The sequence below is a fragment of the Gadus macrocephalus genome, chromosome 16, assembly GCF_031168955.1.
Source record: "Gadus macrocephalus chromosome 16, ASM3116895v1".
NCBI classification, from domain to species: domain Eukaryota; kingdom Metazoa; phylum Chordata; class Actinopteri; order Gadiformes; family Gadidae; genus Gadus; species Gadus macrocephalus.
In genome coordinates, this window is record NC_082397.1 from 29,123,973 (window position 1) to 29,141,334 (window position 17,362).

The following is a 17,362-nucleotide window of genomic DNA, read 5'->3' on the forward strand; positions in this document are numbered from 1 at the left end:
CCTCGGCATTTGCGCTCAATTCCACGTTGATTGAGATGTACAAAAGAAACGTGCTTGGATCCATGCGTTCGCACACTTTGATACATCTGAATTTATTTGTGCGTAAGACAGTTTCTGGGTTTTGGCGTACGCCAAGTTTCAGTATGAAATCCACGCAAGTCTTAGTACATGAGGCCCCAAGATCCTTCGTACGCTGGGATTGGTGTGATACGAAGGTTTCGTAAATCTCACGTGGGTCCTATCGTAAGATGAATCATGCGTTCAGATTTGCGCTCATTTCTACGTTCGTTTGATAAATGAGGGCCAATAGCTGTAGAAACGTGCGTACGACAGCTCTGGAGCTGGCGTGGGGACCGCACATTTTTACGATCATTTCACGTTTTGTACATCTGAACGTGAGCGTGGAAAAGGACGTACGCCACGTTTTTGTGCGTACGCAACCTTAGTACATGAGGCCCCAGGACCGTGAATACGCCTTTAAGAAGCTTCTGTCACGTGTAGGATTAAAAGGCGGATGTTGTATTGTTTACTTCCGTCATCGCATCGTCTCCAATGAAATCCTGGAGGAGAACGTCTATCCCGAATCATCTAACCTGACTCATTTTACCCGACTCATCCATTTCGACTCATCTCACCAAGCCATTGGTCTCACTCAGCGTTGCGTGGAGCATGTGTTCAGATTGAGGTCACGTGAAGGTAACCGTTAAACCGTCATCTAATTGATCTGCTGCGCGCGGGGTAAACAGTCCTGTAGGCCAACCTAACGTCTGGTTTAGTCCTGCCCCAGTAGGCCTACCTAGGAGTGGACTTATGTGGTCCACACAGACCTGTAGGCTGACCTAACTTCTGGTTTAGTCCTGCCTCGAGTCGGTATCTAGGAGCGTACTAATGTGGTCCACACAGACCTGTAGGCCGTCCTAACGTCTGGTTTAGTCCTGCCTCGGTGCCTAGGAGCGTACTAATGTGGTCCACACAGACCTGTAGGCCGACCTAACGTCTGGTTTAGTCCTGCCTCGGTGCCTAGGAGCGTACTCATGTGGTCCACACAGACCTGTAGGCCGACCTAACGTATTTTTTAGTCCTGCTTTGGTGCCTAGGAGCGGACTAATGTGGCAACACAGACCTGTAGGCTGACCTAATTTCTGGTTTAATCCAGCCTCGGTACCCAGTAGCGGATTTACACTAAAGCGGGATTCTTCAAGAATGTCGAATTGTTTAGATAATTCCTCCGTTGTTTGAAACAACCGTGTGAGTTTGGGGTTAGGTCCTGTTGGTTTAGTGTTGTTTGGGGTTAGGTCCTGTGGGTTTGGGGTTAGGTCCTGTGGGTTTGGTGTTACGTCCTGTGGGTTTAGGGTTAGTTTGGGTTTGGGGTTAGGTCCTGTTGGTTTGGGATTAGTTTGGGGTTAGGTCCTGTGGGTTTTGGGGTTTGGTCCTGTGGGTTTGGGGTCGGGTAGGTCCTGTGGGTTTGGGGTTAGTTTAGTTTGGGATTAGCTCCTGTGGGTTTGGGGTTAGCTCCTGTGTTGTTTACTGTGCGGTCCTGTGGCTTCAGGATCCTGGTCGGGGTCCAACATGGACGTGAGCATCGCGGTGTCGCTGATCCGGGGCCAGATGGGCACGGTGGTGGAGCAAGCGGTGAATGGGGCAGTTGAGACGGTCCTGGCTGAAATGCTGCGCATCGTGGGAGTGAAGTTCGAGGAGCTGAAGGCCCAGGTGGCCGCCCTGCAGCGGGACAAGGCGGCAGTGCAGCGGGAGAAGTCTCTGAAGGAGAAGGAAAACGACAAGATAAGGGCCATGCTGAGGTACACGGAGCTCAAGCTGAAGTACTACCGCCAGGGGGTTGAGGAAGAGATCCAACAAAGGGCCACTACCTCGTCTCACCCAAGCAGCCAGAATGGCTCTCCATCCTCCACGGCCCGGGGCCTGGAGCCGCCGCCCGGGGAGACGGGGCCCGGCTCCGGGCTGCTTGACCGGACCGCCTCGGAGAACAGCCAAGGTGACTCGACTCAAACAGACACAAGTAACTTAGCATAACTTCACACAATCTTTCTTATCCACCTGACCCTCTACATCAGTGGTCGCCTACCTTGAGGTCGGTACCCGATACCGGGTCGGGGCTCATGTGGTAACGTGTTGGGAGGAAAGGACAAATAACAGTTTTGATAAATTGCTGCCTTTAATGGCGCAATTCCACCGGCGGGTAAGCTTCGGCCCAGCGCTTCGGCCCTCGGCCCAGGAGTGAAGGTGCTGTATAGCCCAGCTCAGTTACGGCTTGCGTTTCAACTGCCGACAGTACCCTTATTGTAGGGCGGGTTCAAGCTGGATGGCGATAGCCGCGGCAGCTACGTTAGCATAGTGACCTCATAGCAGCCCGACACAGTGTAGCCTTCTATTAAATCCTTGGAAAAAGAAGAATGCAACCCAATAAACAAAGAGCAACAATGTAGGACGTCTAAGAAAGACATCGAACTTTTGCGTTTTTTGTTTTTTTTCAATAAACCAAGCTTTCGGCGTTGTACAGAAATACCTTGCGGGTTCTGCGTTTGTTTATGGTGTGTTCCAGATCACCAGGCAGGACACCAGCCTTCCGAGTTGCAAGTGGGAAAATCTCCTCGATTTCTTGGGGCATTTCACGGAGGCTTCAGAATTAATCTCTCGGAATTCTGAGAATATACAGAGTTCAGTGAGGCAAACAAAAACAAAATGGCTGCACCCGTAAAGAGTTTTATCTTCTTTGTGTTTGTACCACATTGGTAATGTTGATTTAAAATGCTCTTACACACTTGATTACATTGCTACTTTATTCCGGTCACCAATATATGCATTGCACGGTCTTGCTGTGCGTGCGATACAATGCAAAGTTGTTTGTTTTCGAGCTGGAGGCTAATGTAGCTAACAATGACTAGCCAATGACATGACGCAACCATAAAGACAACGGGTACGCTATAAGTGCTACGAGACAGGAAATGACGAATCACAAATACAACTCGGAAGGCTGGTGTCCGAGGCATCTGGAACACACCATTATTATCCCCCTGTCGCACGGAAGTGAAGATTCTGTCAACCAATCAAAGGACGACGTGTATAGCTCTAACTTGTTGGAACCCTTTCAGACGTCTCAGTACCCCAACGGAGGAATACTGCGAGATGAGTACGGCTCAATATGGCCCAGTCCGGATCACAGCCACTTTTGGCGGTGAAAACGAACCGTGCCGCACCTTCACATGCTGAACCGACCCCCACCCGCCGGTGGAAAAAATTAAGCAAGCTTGTTCAGAAAACGGGCATTGGTTTAATTTGTTCAATATAACAGGCATTGCCATTGGCGCCTGGTAACCAATCTTATGCCACAACACATCTCTGCGTCCCCCATGCATGATCCATGCTGCTCGTCGTATTCATACACTTCAGCTTTAAGTGACTTTCAATTGAAAGGGCTATACTCAAAGTAAACACTATGACCTAATTCTATCCTACAGTGTTGTTACACTGCACTTGCGTTGGCGGTGTTCGACTCATTGACCGGTGGGACTTGTCATTTGTATACAACATGAGGGGGGTAGTGCTCCACGGCGGGATTGGGCGGACAGCGCTGACTACAATGACTAGGCGTCAGCACTCATCCCTTTCCTCTGCAAAGGAACTCCTCAAGTTGTTTCTGATTGGCTGTGTTAAATTAGATTGCATCTTTTTTGTTTTTGTACAGACCGACCAGAGAATACAATTATTGCGCATGGCTTAATCAAAACATTGTTTCAGCAAGTTGCAATACACCCTCTTTTGTACATATTTATATGTTGCTTTTTCCATTGAGGAGTCTCTGCTTTGTAATTCCATTTCCAGATTCGCTGGTAGGTTCATGTTCATTTGGGGCCTTAAAGGTCCCATGACATGCCACCAGGTGTGGGCTGATTAGCCGTTACTAGCCCTTTTGGAAATCTGTCCCTTATGACATCACAGGTGGGCGTGTCCACCTAGATGTGTGACGGATAGATGAGCAACGAGCAAATAAAGTAGCATGCCATGGGACCTTTTAAAGGTCCCATGGCATGCCACTTTATAGATGCTTATATATAGGTGTTCTTGGGCCCTTACAGTATTTGAAGACGTTCAAGAAATTCAGCCTTGGTGCAGAATTACAGCCACTATGAGCCAGTCCTAGGGCTGCAGGATATATCGGCTATGTACGATATATCGATATAATTTTCCAAGGGGATACAAGATTTGACTATCGTTTATATCGATATATGCGTTAAAATGGTCAGTTTCCGCCTCAATCGTCTATTTGCCTTGGAGACTGAGCGCGACCCCTCCCCCTCCCACTCTGTCTTTCCGAACGTGCCTTGTGCAAAGACGCCTCATTCCCGCCCCCGCGGCCCCCTCACAACACAACAAGCATGGATGATACCCATAAAGAAAACGAGACGGCGGAGGCAGACGAAATTGTTTCAAAGAGGAGAAACGACTGCTCCATACCATGGAAATATTTCGGGTTTAAAAAAACTGATGAGCAGCAGCTGCAGGTCATCTGTAGAGTGTAGCAAAAACGTTGCGGCTAAAAGTGGAAGCACGACAAATCTGTTCCACCATTTACAGCAGCGGCACTAAGTGCAGTATGAGGAATGCGTAAAACTCTGTGGCTGTGCAGCTGCATCACCGGCCGCGACCGGCCTCGAAACCAGGGCCGGCGCTCGGCAAAGGCGACCGCCTAGGGCGGCAAATGTGTTGGGGGCGTTCTTAATTAAAATATACGAAACAAGCGAAATGAAACCAAACATGTTCCCAAATGGAACGGAGAAGGGAGGGGGCGGGCGATTAAAGTTACGGCACACTGAAGCCCTCACCGTAGTACGCAGGACAATGCGATGAAGCCAATGCTCTTAATGGTAGCTAATGTGTGTAATCTACAGCTTTATATTGTTTTGCACAGGTGATTTTTTTTTTTTGTTAAGATGAAAAATGGTTCCCTTTTGTTTTTTATTAAATTCTGTGGAAAATTACGATGTTGAAATCACATGTTGCAGACATGCTGACCTATGTTTTAAAAATACATCTAACCCACTCTATAGAAAATATCGAGATATATATATATCGTATATCGCCATTCAGCCAAAAAATATCGGATGTCATATTTTGCCCATATCGTGCAGCCCTAGCCAGTCCCACAATGGACTTTCCACAAACGTGCCGTTTTTAGAAGCGGGTTGAGGGTGGGGATGTTGCCCTGAAAAAACGGCCAAAAGCACACAGCTTTTGGCCGTTTTCTGTAAATATTCTAGAACACTCCTGGTGCTCCGGTGAGTCCTGGAGCTCTATATCTAAATAATATTAGATTATACATAGATATCTATTAGGGATGGGCGTGAGGAATCGATTACTCGAGTACTACTCGTTACAAATGAACTCGGTTGGTGGACAGGCAAACTCGAGTTTGCATATACACACACAAAGTTTTCTGAAGCAAATGTATCAATTTTCTGTCGGCACCACTAACACATGACGTGGGCACAAAGAAAATTAAATGCATCCATTTCCATGGCGCGTTCCGTGGCGTGTGCAGGCACGCCAGAATTCAAAAAGTTAAGAGATGGCGGTTAAAGCAAACCGCAGCGAAGAATTGAAATACTTTAAAGAAATAGGAGATCATAAGGTGAAATGTAAAATATGCCAAGCGAAATCGAGCTACCAGAAAGTACTATGCGGCAACATATGCTCCTGAAACACAACAGTGAGTTCGGGAAAGCAGACCCGCAGCAACGGTGAAAGTGAAAGTGTGTCGGCTATATTTTCACCGCCGCAAGACGCAGCTGTAATCCCGGGCGTGTAGAGAAGATCACAACGCTGAGTATTTCCATAGTCCATTTGCTGCCGTTTTATTTGCAGCTTTAAGCATTTATTTGCAATGGTTAGGCTACTTGTTTCGTTTTTTTTAAACTGTTACAGGCCTTGGTTCGACGTGATTTAAATTGTGAGACGCATATTTATTTTTGTAAGGGAAATGTGTTTTGAACGTTTGCAAAAATAAATAATGAATACTCTGATAACTCTGACTGTTTTGATGGAGAATAAGCATTAGGCCTACATGTTTGGTTGGTAATATTGCCGTTCATCATCAGGCCTATTCCTGCTGCAGATGCGTTGCATTCTAAAAATAGATTTGATTTAACGAGTACTCGATTGATCCTCGAGGAATTCCTTCGATCACTCGAGTTTGGAATTTACTACTCGTGCCCATCCCTAATATCTATATCATATAATGTATATATGTCTTGTTGTGGAAATACCAGAGACAACAGAGAACCCGATGTTTTATGCGCCATAACAACAGAACGTTTATCCAAATAACAAAGAAGTGTACAACAGTTGTAGCTCATTGTCTCATTGGCAGGCCAAATTGTATGGGCGGGCAAAACAGAAGGGGAGGTAACCGCTCCTTCTCTGTTTATTGACCCCATATGTCGTCATAAGGGGCCAAATTTGAAATAGGAGCTTCTCAGCTTTCATTTATCAAAGGCGGAGCAGGATACCTAATTCTCGTTTTACACCTAATGCCATTTCTAGCTACTGGGTGACCATAGGCAGGCTAGGGGACGCATTTTAGTGTTCGAAAACCTAATAAAGTGACATTTTCAGGCCATGGGACCTTTTAAACACTAGGCTGGCCCCTTGTCTACTCCTTAACATGAAGTAGAAAGGCTGGTAGCTCTGCAAAGACCCACGCCCTCCCTTTGTATACATGCTGTACGCAGAAGTGTTAATTCAGCATACACAGGCTATAATACAACACATTAATTACACTGAATTTGTTTTAATCTGAAGAACCTTCTAGTTATTATATGAAATACATTTTGAGAACAATAAATAGTCCTTCCTTCGATGAGTCATGTCTGAACACTTTTAATTGATCTGTTTGCAGTAATCCCCGCCTCCCAGAGTGGCAGTCGGCCCATGGTCAGAGTTAGCCACCAATCAGATGAAGGATCTGAGGATACTGAGCTGACCAACCAGACTGACCAATCGGATGCCCTGCCTGACGGGCTGCTGGGATATGGTGGCTCCGGCCAGGAACATGGCTCAGGTATACCCCTTGGGGTGCTACATGTGGGGACGTTATTCTTAACCTTCAGGAAAGTGATGCTAATTGTTGCATTTTTGTACCATTTCATTTAATACCAGTGTGTAGCGCCCTCCTGGGTGCTGCGTAGGATAAATTAGATTAATAACACATTTAAAGAACCCAGGAGAACAGGAAAATGTAAGCAGGAAAGCAACAAACTCCGCAGCATGCATTATATGTGATGCTTTATCATGGTTCCCGCGGGTCCTTAAAAAGTCTTAATTTTTTTTGTGTAAAATTAAGGCCATAAATTGTCTTAAATTTACTGTAAATTTGCTCTAGGTATTACATTTTGCAGAGGGTTTTTTAAGACTAGGGGCAATTGTCGCACACAACAAATCACCTAGTGCGTCTTTTAATTACGGCATTTTCTGGAGTTTTACGTTACGTTAACGTTGGCCGGTTGCATCTGCAGCCTGCAGCTGCGTCTGTAGGCTAACTTGCTGGCGCTACTTTTAGCTAGTGACGGTTGACATCATTAGGCCAACTTGCGCTACTTTCAGGATGGGACAGTGCAAATTCAATGAGAATTGGTTTGAGGAGGATACGTTTCGGGGGTGGTTGGAGAAGGCAGGTGACTACGAGGCAAGGTGTCGTTTATCCCGAAAGGCATTCATACTAGGGACCATGGGAGCAATAGCTCTTGAGTCCCACATGAGGTCGCAGAAATATATCCGATACTCCGTGGCAGCTAGCGGGACTACACCGATGCCCGTATTATTTGAAAGAAGTGGACTGAAAAGTTCAGCATCCGTGGCTAGTACTTCACATCAGACGGCGTTAACCGGCTTTGTGTCGCCACCAGAAACCCAGAAGGCGGAGGTATTGTGGGTTCTCCACACGGTGAGCAGACATAATTCCTTCAAATCGAACGAGGACATTAGTAACGTCTTGGCTGCTATGTTCCCAGATTCTGAGTTTGCGAAGTCGTTCACCTGCGGTGAAAACAAAACGGCCTATCTTAAACAGTACGTCCTCATGTTCGATGAGTGAACAAAACCACTAAAAGCAAACGGATGGATATCCATGTGAGGTACTGGCCCACGGACGACACCGACAGCCATGTCTTATCGCGGTACTATGGATCACAGTTCATGCTGGATAATTTTAATGTTAGTATTCCAAACGGTAAATTAATTAAATTGTGTGACGGGCTTTGACTTTTTCCCAAAAATCATATTCGAAGTTTGTTTGTTTATTAATATTAATATTCCAATATATTCGAATATTTATTAATAATATTTTGACCATTAAATTCCTTCAGTAAGACCTGGATTGGGCTTCGCGGGGTTTGTTTACGGGCGGTGCTATGGTTACCGGTCCTGCGTGTTCCGACGGTTTATTAGGTATCTAATAAATCGCTGTCTAATCAATACTTCATTAAATTCTGGTAAGTAGGGGTGGGGGAAAAAAATCGATTTTCAGATTTTAATCGATTCTCTCTAGAACGATTCGTTCTCGATTCAGAAAGGTTCATAATCTGAATTTTAAAAATGAAATTAGTTCGCCTGCTGCAACATTCTGTTCGCCCGCTGCAGAACGCAACAGAAAACTCCCCTCTCTGCTCCGCTATACACGCATGCGCACTAAGCGCACTAAACGCACATGTTGAATGTTTATAAACAAAAGCCGTTTCTCAATTCGCGTAGTAGTGCGTGCTCGTGTGCTCGTGGACTCGTGAAACGTCATCAGTCGTTGCCCGAGCACTGTTCCAATTCGAAGCACGCATCAAGCGAGTACTGTCGTAAAACCCGGAAGTGTTCTTGATGCGTGCTCGATCTCGCCGTTTCACCGAGGGGACTTTCTAAATCGACGCCACTTCGACCTGGGCGGGACTTTACGTCCTACGTCACTCGCTATGGGTTTGCATGTGTGCGCGTAGCCGTTTGTCTCAGGGATCTGTGCGCGAACTCCCTTGCACTACAGATTACGAGCGTCAGTGTCGTACGCGATGGAGGGTGGGTGACATTCCTACAGTCTGTGATGAAGGCTATATTTCTACAAATGACTTACTATTACTAGCGATTAACATGACGAAACAACACGAACTAAGCTAACATTAGACTATAGCCATACCAGATAACGCCATACCAGCTAACCCTAACTATTTCTATTAAACTCTGAACCATTTTGCAACAGGCAACTGTGTGTTGGTGGCGCGTCTTATTGCTTCCCACGTCTGCGTCTGCATCTTTCCCACTCCTGGCTAATAGTTTCAGCTTTTGTACTGTATATCAGAAATTATTACCCTGTACCACACTGCTGACTTGTTGTATTGTGAGCACTCACGCATTTCTCTAGGTATCTTAAGTTTCCTACTGGAGTCATCAAAACTTTAAACTTTGTTATTGTAAGAAATATTGTGTTGCAAAAACACTTTGTGTCTTACCCTTAGCGTTACCCTAACCTTAACCCCAGTAACATTTCTTCATCATAAACTACAAGTTACGCAAAATGGCATGCAAACATCCAGTCCAATATGAATGAAAAAAGCTAGCTTCATTAAGGAATCGAACCCCTTATCCCTGCGTTAATGAGTTGTTGGACCACTAACCCATCAGGTCTTAGTACATGCGATTCAAGAGTTAACCACTTGACAATCTTTAAACTTCGGTTGCCTAGAAATTGTAAAGACAGTGATGTGTGTACATTGTTCGAGTATCCGTCACTCGCGATGTGTGTGCAGTCCAAAATGAAAGAAAAAACCTTGCATCACTAGGGAATCGAACCCCCAATCATCAGTTGGTCGTTGGTAACTGTAAACAAATAGATCGCATTTTGTTTAACTGCTAACTAACAAACGGGTTTATGCGTTCACTGAACAAAGATTATGGAAATAAAAGACCACTTTTCCATCAGAAAAATCATCAGAACCGTTATTACCAACCCATAGACACTAAAGCCAAAACCTTTCTCACATGCACACCCATCGCGAGTGACGGCTATGCGCACACATGCACACCCATAGCGAGTGACGTAGGACGTAAAGTCCCGCCCAGGTCGAAGTGGCGTCGATTTAGAGAGTCCCTTTCACCGAGCATGCATCGGAGGTGGCTCGTGTGTGCTTGCAATCGCTATAAATCCCAGGATGCATTTCGCACTCGCAGCAGTACGATGGCGGACAATATGGAGAAGACGCACAACTGTTGCTTAAGTTACTCTTAACTTATATATCTATTTATATAATATAATAATAATAATAATATATAAATATATATATATATCGGAAGTGCATTATTTTCTTTCTCAGGGATATGCTGCTTATTATCAAAAATAAAAGTGGCATTTTGTGTTTGAAGTCTTATTCTTATCATTGACTAAGAGCAGCTTTTTCTTTAATAATTTAAAAGAAAAATTAATGTATTTACATTTTAACTAGGCTACTTCCATATTGTGTTGAAATGCAAGCTGCATTGGTTATTGTGTTGTCGATAGAAATTCATACTTGTGACAAAGATATTTTTTCTTTTATAAAAAGGTAATTCATCTATTGATTTTTTTGAGCAATGCAATAATCGATGCAACTTGCATTTCAACATAAAATGGATGCGTTAAAAAAAAATATATATATATATTATAAAAAAATATATTTTTTTATTACAAAATCGATTTAAAAACGATAATCGATAATCGATTTTAAATCGAATCGTTGACCTCTGAATCGATTTTGAATCGAATCGTGAGGTGCCAAGAGATTCCCACCCCTACTGGTAAGCATTGGTCATTACAATACAATATTATGAGTAGACTGCGTCGGGTTCTCCGACGCTCCCCCTCTTGGCCTGCCATAACAGGTTCGAATATTAAGGGCTGCCTAATATTCGTTTGAATTTTGATTTATTTTTTGATATTCGCATTATATTCGAATAAGGAAGTTCGACTTCAAAGTGTGTGTGTGTGTGTGTGTGTGTGTGTGTGTGTGTGTGTGTGTTCGATCACTGTCAGCCGTGTTTACATGGACACATCTGATCCGCATAGATGTGGAAGAACAGCTCAATCGGAATAGAAAAGGATCATATAATACGCCTCAATTGGAATACAATTATCTGTTCGTAATATAATTCTATTCGGCTACAGAAGAGGTGGTGTAGTCTGCTATAATCGACATGCATACACTTATTCCGATTAGTTTGGGGTTTAACTTAGGAAAGCTGCAGTAGTTCGCATTTGGTCCACTCCGCACTCCAAACTTGACCGCTGTCAAGGACGGTGGATTTATTGCCTGATTCATGTCTTTGTTATCACTCCGTAGTAGTTACAGTAGTCCGGTAACATATCAACCCCAGCGTGTCCGGTTGCTAAGCAACGGGTCATGGGTGACTATGGGTGACACGGATGGGTTAATGTGTTCGCGTATCGTCTTGTCCGCGCGCTTCCGAGATAACTTTGCAAGAGTACTACTACTGCTAGTACTACGGCTACGGTTGATGTGTATAAGTGACTCAATTATATACACCTTTTATATCAAAAATAATTTCAGACATTTTTTGGGTCTTAATTTATGTATGTGTTGGTCTTAAAAAGTCTTAAAAAGTCTTAAATTTGACTTTAAAAATGGTGCAAGAACCATGTTTATGTCATTAAACAAAAACGTAGAGCCTATTATGCCGCTTTCACACCAAAAAGAACCGAGAGCCAGTTCCGTGCTAGGGCCAGTTCCAAACTGGTTCCAGCCTTACCCCAGTTAAGAACCGGTTGGTTTCACACCGGAGCCGGCGAGAGCAACGTCATGACGTCACTGCAAACGTTTGCTTACGTCTCCGCTTTACCAGCAACCCTCGCAGTTTCAAACAACAAGAACAATGGTGGAACTTTTTATGGACCTCGGCAGAAGACCAAAATCCAAGGAGACAGGTTGTCTCCTCCACGGTCCACTGTGATTTTGTCTTAGCGTCCATCGTTCACTTCGGTGATTTAAAAATGCCGCCCTTCGTTGGTCTTCCTGGGATAACCCCGCCCCCTGCCCCCTGCGTAAAAGCGGTTCTCGTTCTAGCCCAGCTCTAAAGTAGGGCCAGAGTTGAACCGGTTTTTAGGGGCCGGAGCCGGTTCTTTGGTGGTGTGAAACCAAAGCCCTGGCCCTAGCTCCGAAATGGCCCGGAACCGGCCCCGATTTTGCGGCGGTGTGAAAGGGGCATTAGAGACATGGTAGATGACAAAATGTCTGTAGTTACTGGTTTTTATTTTATTTTATTTGACCTTTATTTAACCAGGAAAGTCCCATTGAGATTAAAAACCTATTTTTCGAGGGAGTCCTGGCCAAGAGGCAGCAACAAATAACATATGTACACTCACAATATTACACTCACAACATATAGACAGAAATTAAAATGATAAAAAACAGTTACAAGTAAATTAAAATTCATAAAAAACTAAATTCAATAAAAAAGTAAAAGAAGTGGTCTGAAATGCTCTCATCGTAGATTTAAAAGCGTTCAAAGAAATCATTTCGGTTAATTTAAAATCTTTTTGCAGCCAGTTCCATGTGGTGGGAGCAGAGTGGACGAAAGCCCTTTTTCCTGATTCAGTGCGGGCAAATGGAACTAACAGAAGCATCTGATTGTTTGAGTGCAGACTGTAAGAAGCAATACTTTTCTGTGTGATTAAATTACAAATATATGATGGCAGTAGCCCAAGCATGGCCTTATAAATAAAAGTGCACCAATGTCCCAGCCTCCTGGTGGACAAAGAGGGCTAACCCACTCGAGAATACAATTCAGTGATGGGTCAGGGCTCTACAGTTAGTGATAAACCTCAGAGAAGCATGGTAAACAGCATCAATCTTACATAGACATTTAGCTGAGGCATTCATATAAATCAAATCTCCATAATCTAAACTGGATAAAAACGTTGCAGTGACAAGCCGCTTTTTCACCTCAAAAGATAAACAAAATATGTGCCTGAAGAAGAAGCCCAATTTAAGTTTCAATTTCTTCACAAGATTGTCAATGTGGGGTTTGAAGGAAAGGGAATCATCAATCAAGACACCAAGATATTTATAGATATGAACCACCTCTATGACATTTCCCTCAAGAGTGGACACTGTGGGGACAGTTTGAGGTACTTTCTTAGAGTTTGAAAACAACATTTGTTTAGTTTTTTTCAGTGTTGAGGACTAATTTTAGTTGCAGGAGTGTGTGCTGGACTACATCAAAAGCTTTCTGCAAAGATTCAACAGCTCTAGCAGGAGTTGATCCAAAACAGTAAATAATTGTGTCATCTGCATAAAAATGCATGTTAGCATCTGACACGTTTTTTCCCAAATCATTAATGTACATAATGAACAAGAGGGGTCCTAATATTGAACCCTGTGGCACGCCCTTGTGGACACTCACAAATTCAGAACACAGACCATCATATTTAATACACTGAGTCCTGTCACTCAAATAATCTGTGAACCAGGAAACTACATGATTTGACAAACCCAAGCAAAAAAGCCTATGCTTTAAAACAGCATGGTCCACAGTGTCAAAAGCCTTTGACAGATCAATAAAAAGTGAAGCACAGTGCTGCTTCTTATCAAGAGCAACTAATATATCATTGATCACTTTTGTAGCTGCAGTGATGGTACTGTGTTTTTTCCTGAAGCCTGATTGCAGTTTTGAGAGAAGATCATTAAATGTTAAACTCTTTTAACTGATCACACACAAGAGATTCAAGAATTTTTGACAAGGCACACAGATTTGATATTGGCCTGTAGTTGGTTAAAGCTGCTGGATCACCTCCTTTTAATAAGGGGGTAACAAAAGCTGACTTCCAAACAGATGGAATTTCTTTGTTTTCAATTGAGAGATTAAAAAGGATTGTAAGAGGCTGTGCTACAAAATCAGCTGCTATTTTTAAAAAGTAGGGCTCTATTGAATCAGGTCCAGGGGATTTTCTGCTATCCAACGTTTTGAGGGCTTGATGCACTTGCTGCACAGTAAAAGGTAAGAAATTAAAGGGTTCTCCTGAAAACCTTGGAGCTTCTGTGCAGGGAAACACAGGGGCAGCTCCCGTAGAATCAAACAAAGAACCAGATAATACAAAATGATTGTTAAAACAATTTAGAACCTCAGTTCTATCATAGACTGGGACCGAGTCTTTTAGAACAAATATCGGGAGAGCCGGAGGACTTTTACTTACAGATATAGATTTAAATACTTTCCAAAATTTCTGTGGATTATTAAGGTTCTCAGTTGTGACAGATAAATAATATTCAGATTTAGCCTTTTTAATAAGAGTAGTGCATTTGTTCCTTAGTTGCCTGAAAATAGACCAGTCAGAGGCAAAATCACTTTTTCTGGCTTTGGCCCATGCCACATTACGTCGATGGATGGTATCTGACAACTCTGGGGAAAACCACGGATTATCTCGTCCCTTAACCCTGAATTTCCCGATGGGGGAATGTTTATTTACAATTTTCACAAAGTGTTCCTTAAAGAATGTCCAAGCTAACTCCACGTCCGGCAAAAGACCTATGTGTCCCCAATTTACCAAAGACAAATCATGATGAAAAGCCTGTTCATTAAACTTTTTTAAATTCCTCTTGAAAATAATGCGTGGTTTACGTTTGGGGATCTTTGTGTCCCTGCAAGTAGCAACAACACAATGATCACTCAAATCATTGCAGAAAACTCCCAAGGATAAGAATTTATGAGGAACATTTGTGAGAATTAGATCAATCAAAGTGGACTTTTCCGATTTTTTAAGATTTGGCCTTGTAGGTAGGTTGACCAGTTGGATAAGATTAATAGAGTCACAGAAAGATTTAAATTCATCCGAAACTGCATTTAGCCAGTCCCAATTCAGATCTCCAGCCATTAAAAGCTCATTATAATTTAATTTGGACAAAAGATGCTGCAATGACGATAATGCCTCCTTTGTGGCAGATGGAGGCCTATAGCACCCGACAACAGTCATAGAGAGGGACTTTGCTATTTCCACCTTCAATGCCAAAAATTCGAATTGCTTAGAGATAGACTCAGACAGAACCATTGAAGCATCAAATCTTGATTTAACGAAAATGGCTACACCACCGCCTTTCTTGGGCCTATCACTACAAAAAACATTGTATCCGAGTATGCTAATGTCTTCATTCGTAATAGATTTTGTCAGCCAAGTTTCTGAGATGACCACAATGTCTGCATCTGTTGATCTAACCCAAATTCTGACCATGTCCATCTTTGGTACTAAGCTGCGCACATTAAGATGAATACATTTGAGACCAGACATTAATTTAAAATCAGCGGGAGTCTGGATACATTGCAATTCAAGACCAGGGTTTGATTGCACATCTCCAGACAGAAGTAGGAGTAGTACAATTATCACTGCTCGTCTCACATTACATTTTGAAGCAGTTTTTTTCTGTGTTAAAGCCAGGCAATGCCTTTCCTTAAGGGAAAGAGTAAGATTATATAATGTAAAAAAACGTAGAAGTTTAGGTAAGTCCCTAGGTGGGTCCGACCACAGGTTTGAGGCCCTGACCAAATCAGACTGTGGTTGCTGAAAATGCCCGGCAACATTAGCATTAGTGCCACTATAGTAAGTGTCTTGCATGCTTGACACATAGCTAGTGGTACTCACCAAGGGGAAATTCCTTGGAGTCAGGTCCCAAAATGTCAACAAACATACTAAAGTTAAGAAAAATGCCATTGTCTTTAAATTACTGAGTTTACTATGCTAGCTGCTGCTGCTGGGGCCTTGAGATGCTAGCAGGGCTGCTGCTGCTGGGGCCTTGAGATGTTAGCAAGGCTGCTGCTGCTGCTGCTGGGGGCTTGAGACGTTAGCAAGGCTGCTGCTGCACGGGCCTTGAGGTGTTAGCAAGGCTGCTCTGCTGGGGCCTTGAGATGTTAGCAAGGCTGCTACTGCTGCTGGGGCCTTGATGTGTTAGCAAGGCTGCTGCTGCTGCTGAGGCCTTGATGTGTTAGCAAGGCTGCTGCTGCTGCTGAGGCCTTGGGAGTTGGCAAGGCTGCTACTGCTGCTGCTGCTGAGGCCTTGGGAGTTAGCAAGGCTGCTACTGGTTAATCTGTTACGCGGCCGCTGTATGTCTGGACTGCCTGAAAACGTTTTAATAACAGGTAACCAGTGCCCTGTACTACAAACCTAGCTTAACATACCCAGGCTTTCATGGGAAAACCTGGATCAACAGAGACGCAACTCGCAATCAGAGTTAAATGGTACTACGTAGCTCACTTAGGATTCGATTTGTCAATCCCGGTTTTTCGCTTTAGGTTCAATGCGCGTTGCCGTGAAAGGGACATTATTCGCGTCATTTTACTCACCTTTACAAAATGGATAGATCAAGAGCAATTAATTGCACTCAAGAGGAACAGATAGTCATAATGAACTCCTAATTCAATAATCAGATAACAGCTAGGGGCAACACAGTTGCACAGAAGTTAAGGAGGCCTGCTGGCAAAAACAGCCGATAATTTAAATTTGTAAGTGAAAAATGTCTGCATATTGTCTTAACTGCCAAATACAGAATTGTTCGCCATTAATCCAAATAGTGAAGATGATTTCAAAATGTAAAAGCAACGTCCAACCTGCCTAAGGCCGCGTCCACATCTAGCCAGCGACCGGGGTTTCAAATATCGACAGTCCATCATCATGCCTTTTACCCCCAGAAATGTGGTGCCAGCACGGCTTTGAGAACATGGGTTCAAGTTCGAAATAAGCACAAAAATATAATTCCATAATCTTTAGTGAATAGGTATTCCGTATGACATAAGAAATGGGACTTTTTAAGCTTCACATAAATGCGCATTACTTGGGAGACAAACCCCGCACAGAGAAATTCAAGACTGACGCGCTACCTCCACTCTACCACTCTCTCTCCCCAAAACTCACTGCGCAACAGTAAGAATTGTCTACATAAGGTCCAACAAGGATGATATAGCGAATGAGAACCTGTTACCCTCATAAAGAATATTCTCAGGCAATGCCAAGGGATCTGTCCCGAAAGACCCTATGTCGGAGTGACCCTTTACGCTACCGGCTCTGAAGTCCACCCACAAATGGATACGACATTGTCAAAGGAGGGACTATGAAGCTGCGAACGCCAATCTAACCTGGTAGTCTTAGCTGAAAACCTGCTCCCATGATGATACAGCAACGCTTAAAGAGATTGACCTTCGTGTCACAGCTAACCCAGGCTTTGAGCGCAACATACCTCACTAACCCACTAATCGAGAAAATGTTTCCATAATAGTAATGGGGCTTATTGTCATTAATTAAACTTAAATTAAGGTGTATTAAGGCTGTCTCGGA

General features: G+C 43.6%; 1 protein-coding gene across 6 annotated transcripts in view; it reads left to right on the top strand.

Moving 5' to 3' along the window:
• Positions 1-371: 371 nt before the first annotated feature.
• The window catches only part of si:ch211-67e16.4 (uncharacterized), a 65,745-nt gene continuing 48,754 nt past the window's right edge, over positions 372-17,362 (top strand). For 2 of the 6 annotated variants that reach the window (XM_060074682.1, XM_060074683.1), the window contains exons 1-3: positions 372-696; positions 1,550-1,993; positions 6,914-7,075. In XM_060074682.1, coding sequence (XP_059930665.1) covers positions 450-696; positions 1,550-1,993; positions 6,914-7,075 — 853 coding nt within the window. In that variant the 5' untranslated portion in view covers positions 372-449. The remainder of the gene's footprint in view (positions 697-1,549; positions 1,994-6,913; positions 7,076-17,362) is intronic. The other 4 variants (XR_009529581.1, XM_060074685.1, XM_060074681.1 and 1 more) reach the window with 3 other exon arrangements.